This window comes from Fukomys damarensis, unplaced genomic scaffold (assembly GCF_012274545.1).
Source record: "Fukomys damarensis isolate Sample0158 unplaced genomic scaffold, DMR_v1.0_HiC HiC_scaffold_17, whole genome shotgun sequence".
Taxonomy (NCBI): domain Eukaryota; kingdom Metazoa; phylum Chordata; class Mammalia; order Rodentia; family Bathyergidae; genus Fukomys; species Fukomys damarensis.
In genome coordinates this window covers 24,545,997-24,551,353 of record NW_022900929.1, presented here as the reverse complement: position 1 = coordinate 24,551,353, position 5,357 = coordinate 24,545,997, and the positions used below count along the sequence as shown (strand labels likewise).

Sequence of the window (5,357 nt, the reverse complement as noted above, 5' to 3'; positions counted from 1 at the left end):
AGGAGAGGGGTTGGGCTTCTTTATATGGCTCTGTCCCAGCAGTGGAGGGCTGATGGGGCCACAGGGAGTCCCAAACTCTAGGAGCCCAACACTGTCAGCCCTTCCTCCCCCAAGCCTGACTTCTGCCCCCCACCCGCAGCTGGGACCCTGGGTGCCAGCCGGTTATGGCCCTGTCACCTGAGCCCAGCCCCTGCTGGTAGCTGTGTGGCTATTTTTAAATCCCGCTCCTCGGCCTGTGCCCCACCCCCACAGCTCTGCTCCCACTGGCCACCTGCTCCTGCCTGGGCCTCCCGGAATGCTGATTGGCAGTTGGTGGCGGAGGGGGCTGGGGCTGGGCAGAAATAAAGCTGGGGTGCTAGGGAGGTGGCTGTCCCCATCTTGATGTCCAGTTCCCCTACCAGCATGGCCACCCATCGCGTGGTTTTGGTCCGCCACGGTGAGAGTTCATGGAACCAGGAGAACCGTTTCTGTGGGTGGTTTGATGCCGAGCTGAGTGAGAAGGGGATCGAGGAGGCCAAACGCGGGGCCCTAGCCATCAAGGAAGCCAAGATGGAGTTTGACATCTGCTACACGTCGGTGCTGAAGAGGGCCATCTGCACCCTCTGGACCATCCTGGATGGCACGGACCAGATGTGGCTGCCTGTGGTTCGTACCTGGCGCCTCAACGAGCGGCACTATGGTGGCCTCACGGGGCTCAACAAGGCCGAGACAGCTGCCAAGCATGGCGAGGAGCAAGTGAAGATCTGGAGGCGCTCCTTTGCCACCCCGCCGCCCCCCATGGATGAGAAGCACCCCTACTACACCGCCATCACCAAGGTGGGCTGCTGGGAGGCCCCAGGGAGCCACAGGTCAGGAGTCTGGGGGATATGGGGGGATGGGTGTCCAGCCAGGGAGTGGCAGTGTCCCTGCACCCCCAGGACCGCCGTTACGCAGGACTGAAGCCAGGGGAGCTGCCCACCTGCGAGAGCCTCAAGGACACCATCGCCCGGGCCCTGCCCTTCTGGAATGAGCAGATCACCCCCCAGATCAAGGCTGGCAAGAGGGTGCTCATTGCGGCCCATGGCAACAGCCTGCGGGGCATCGTCAAACACCTGGAAGGTGAGCCCACACTTAGGGACCGGGGCTCGGCCTCTACTCCACTCAGCCCCCATGGCAGGGCGAGGCAGCAAGGCCCAGGACTGAGCAGGTTGAGAACATTTAAGAAACACATGTGTAACCTGCTGTCTGTGGGGTGCATTGCAGGAAACATGGCCCGGCTGCTGGGGGGGCCAACTGGGGTATAAGGTGGCATCCAGCTGGAAGGGCCAAACCTGGAGTTTGTGGGGCTCCTCCCTGGGCCGTCTGCCTCTTGGTGTGGGGTTCAGCCTGAGCAGGGCCCTGGCCTCATAGGCCAGAGGGGTGCAGAGGTCTGGAGCAGCTGAGGGCTACAAGCTTAAGTGGGGCACACCTAAGAGCAAGGAGGGCTGATAAATGGGCCTTGGCGGCATGAGAAGTCCCCAAGGGCCAGTGTCCTTCACTGGGACTCATAGCACTGTCCGGATGAGCCCCCTAATGACCTTCACCTTGCTGGGAATACGAGGAAGGAAGTGGGGTACCCCGGGGGACTTCTAGGGGTAGAGGCCCTATGGCAGGTGTGACTTCAGAGGGACTGGGGTGTCCCTGCCTCTCATCTCGGGGGAGCAGTCCCAAGGCCTCGGCTCAGGGAGGGTGGGGTGGCTCCAGTAGCAAAGGTTGAGCTGCTATTCTGGGCGGGGGCTGCTGGGGCAGGCGGGTTGGGTTTCCACCACTGTCTAGCTCAGAACTTGGAAATGGACGGCTAGTGTCCTTCTGGAATCCCTCTTGGCCCGGGCCAAGACCCAGGCAGCACTGGCACAGATCACAGCTGCTCCCGAGGGTGAGGTCTGGTCTTACCCCAGACTGTTTCCGAAGACCACTCAGTCTCTCTGCCCGACCTTTAGGCGCATCGCCATACCCTTGCTCTTGGGACTGGGTTGGCACCATGGGGGCACAGCCTTGTGGCCCACAAAGGTCATGGTGTCTGCTGTATGGCTAAGGGTGCTCCCTGGGTGCAGGGATGTCGGAACAGGCCATCATGGATCTGAACCTGCCCACGGGGATCCCCATCGTGTATGAGCTGGACAAGGCACTGAAGCCCACCAAGCCCATGCGCTTCCTGGGAGACGAGGAGACTGTGAAGAAGGCCATGGAGGCTGTGGCTGCCCAGGGCAAGGCCAAATGAGGGTAGTACGGGCAATAAAGCATCTCTGCACACTGTCTCGAGTGCCTTGTGGCCAGGCGGGCCAAGGTCATGGCCTGCCCAGCCTGCACCATGAACCAAGGACCCCGGCTACCCCCACACCCACATCGCTGGGGCAGAAGCCCAGTGACCATCCTGGCTATTGACCAAACCAGGACCATATCCAGCCCAGAATGACCCAGCCTAACCCACAGCCAGGACACTGCTTCCTTTGGAGAATGCCCCCACTCCTGCAGGACAGGTGAGCCTGTAACAGCCCAGATTCATAGGGCCTCGGGTGCTGGGGGGAAAACCTGAGGGGTGTCAGGAGGGAAGACTGGGCATCCATACACCTGACTCCCAGGCACTCCTGTACTGCATGCTGGTCCTCATGGTGAGGAGGCTGTGACTCTGGGCACACCTGAGGTGTGAAGGTACCTGTGCACGCACACCCCCACGGCACAAGGCTGTTCAGGCGACAGCCGGGCAGGCCTAACCTGGGTCCTGGATACCTCACTGCAATTCTTAGATTTTCCCCTCAGATACTTGGATGGGCTGAGGCATAAAATGGGAGGTAGCAAGCTAGGGCCACCATGTTCCTTTCCCCGAACCCAACAGCAGCTGAGAGGCGGCGCACACAGGCCAGCAGACATGGAACCACAGGGAAGGACACGTTGTGTCTTTCTGATTTTTCACACACCCAGAAAGAAACCTGGTCTTTCCACCTCCACTTCCCACAGCCCAGACACAGGAACAGAGAAATGGAGTGAGGCAGAGCGGGCTCGGCAAGGCTGCCTCTCTGCTCACAGAAATCACAGTCCGCTCAGACTTTGGTCACACACCCTGCTAAAGGCAGTTCTCTAAGTTCACTGTTCCCAAGGGTCATTCTAACAGTTGCAGCCACCACCCCGTACAGGCCAGAGAGAAAGAAAAAAAAGGCAAATAAGAAGGCGACTTCCAGATGCCCCTGCTCAGAGCCCCTCAGCTCAGTGGTGGATGCTGTCCCCTGGCAAGGGTCACCTGGGAATGGCCACAGTGGGGTTGGCTCGGTCTCCCCCTGGGCCCAGGGCCAGGCTGGTGGGCGGCCTGGGAGGCTGCAGGAAGCTTGTCTGGGGATCACAGGGTTATTGCTGCTTCTGGGTGATGGAGGCTCAGCCACCCAGGCAGAGGGCGTCCCAAGGCTTTGTTCTCCTTGAGTCCCCTCCTGAAGATGCCACACTTTAGCTCCAGGCCTCCTCTTCCCAAATCAGGAAGCCCCATGGCGGGGACAGGGACTGGCTCCCCTCACTCAATGAGCTCCACGTAGTTGGCAGGGAACATGCCAAAGTGGCCGTCGGGCCCAAAGCCACGCCACCAGCCTTCATCGATCACCTCGATGCCCGTGATGAGGTTCTCAGGGTCAAAGGAGATCTCTGTATCGTCGGCTGCAAGGAGGGCAAGGCCAGGTACTGCACCAGGGCCTGTCCCCTTGGAAACATCCCACTGCTGACCACCCCAGCACAGCCTCCTACAGGGTCCCCTTCCTGTTCCCAAGGCCTGCCCCTGACAGAACCGTGAGCAGTGTCTGAGGCTCCACAAGGATGGCGAGTATCTGTCTGGGTCATGTGGGGAGCCCAGGGCCAGGGTTACCTGCAGACTGGCTTATACCCCAACTCCCCCCACACCTCATCTCTTCCTCCCGACCCCTAATGCTGCTGCCCTGAGAGCTGCAGCTCTTGTTCATCACCCTTGCGGCTTGTGGCTGGGCACTCACCTGCCTGGTAGTCGTACAGTGCCCGGGCACACAGCCCCTGCCCGGTGAGCCCCTGGCCCTGCATGTAGTGGTCAACATGCTCAGAGCCAGCACCTTGCTGTTCCACCTGCTGGAGTGAGGGGGGTTGTCACTGGGTCAGGCTAGGGGACAGGGGGCTCTGTGGCACTGGGTGGGGCACTGCTCCCACACACCCACAGCACAGCCGCTTCCCCAGCCAAAAGAGAGTGCAAATCCCTCCATCCATGGACCATAGCAGCTACCCAGGCACTGGTCCGCATGACTCAGCATGGCTATTCTGATGTCAAACGAGAACCCTAAGTGTCACCAGCCCTGCAGTGTGCTGTGAAAACCCAGGCCTGTGGCTCCTTGCTGCCCATGGCAAGAGAACCCACCAGCGGTGGCTCCTCGTAGAGGGTCTCCGGTGCCGGGGGCTCCTCGTACACGGCTTCCTCTTCTGCCTGCACCAGACATGGAGGGGTGCTGGGCACTGGCTCCTCACAGACATCTGCACTGAGGACACAGCACGTCTGACCCTGCCTCCTGCCACCTCCCTCCTGGGCCCCATGGGTGACAAGTGCCTTGCCTGGCCTGGGCCTTGTGGTGGTGGGAGCTGGCTCTCTGCTGAGCGACATCTCTGGCTGGGTGAGCTGCTTCTGCAGAAAGGGGCTCCTCAGCTTGCCTGCAAAACCACATTCATCCACTTTGGAAACCCGCCTGCTGTCCATACCACTCACCATCCACACTGACCCACAGGGACCACCAGTGAGCTCATGGACCCAGGATGCCCTCTCCTTGCTCACTTGTCCCTCATGTCACCAGGTCTGAGGGCCCTGCCCAGGACACCAGCCTTCCTCGCCTCCTGCTCGTGTCTGAGCCCAGAGCGGGTTCCCACCTGGTTGCATGCTGGAGATAGAGGTGGTAGACATGGCCCTCTCCTTCTGCTTGAAAATCTCCCGTGGGTGTGTGGCCTGTAGCCCGGAGGACACACGGGGAGCACAGTTATACCTCAGTGCGTTTCTCACCTCCCTGCCACCACCATAGAAGGCAGACCCTGAAGCCTGGGGGGGGTGGGAGCCAAGGGAGGACTGGGCCACGCTCTCCCACGTGCACCCCAGGCTGCCGTGTGGGTCTGGGCAGTGTGCTGGCCTAAGACATGATGGGAACCCTCAGACCCACAGGAGCCACACCAACTCACCCGCTCCTCTCTGTTCCTCGAAGCCACTTCCTGTGGCTGCTCACATGTCCTGGGAAGACCAGGGTGGAGGCTTGAGCACCCGGATGCTCAAAGCAGCCCCTGGGCCAGCCTCCTAGCCTACAGGCAGGCACAAGGCGGCTTACCTCTGGGGCCCTGCCCCACTGCACAGCTCC

At 61.0% G+C, this 5,357-nt stretch overlaps 2 protein-coding genes across 2 annotated transcripts in view; one reads left to right on the top strand and one right to left on the bottom strand.

Annotated features, from left to right (window-relative positions):
- The first annotated feature begins 314 nt into the window (after window positions 1-314).
- On the top strand, window positions 315-2,274 carry Pgam2 (phosphoglycerate mutase 2). Its single transcript, XM_010624945.2, has 3 exons — window positions 315-816; window positions 918-1,098; window positions 2,073-2,274. The coding sequence occupies exons 1-3, from the start codon at window positions 382-384 to the stop codon at window positions 2,237-2,239; spliced, it is 783 nt and encodes a 260-aa protein (XP_010623247.1). The 5' UTR covers window positions 315-381; the 3' UTR covers window positions 2,240-2,274.
- A 613-nt stretch (window positions 2,275-2,887) lies between these two features.
- Window positions 2,888-5,357, bottom strand: part of Dbnl (drebrin like) — an 11,147-nt gene continuing 8,677 nt past the window's right edge. The window contains exons 9-15 of the mRNA XM_010625072.3: window positions 5,328-5,353; window positions 5,185-5,233; window positions 4,882-4,957; window positions 4,573-4,668; window positions 4,382-4,494; window positions 3,990-4,095; window positions 2,888-3,660 (exon numbers count right to left, since the gene is read on the bottom strand). Of these exons, the coding sequence (XP_010623374.1) occupies window positions 3,521-3,660; window positions 3,990-4,095; window positions 4,382-4,494; window positions 4,573-4,668; window positions 4,882-4,957; window positions 5,185-5,233; window positions 5,328-5,353 (606 nt within the window). The 3' untranslated portion in view covers window positions 2,888-3,520. The remainder of the gene's footprint in view (window positions 3,661-3,989; window positions 4,096-4,381; window positions 4,495-4,572; window positions 4,669-4,881; window positions 4,958-5,184; window positions 5,234-5,327; window positions 5,354-5,357) is intronic.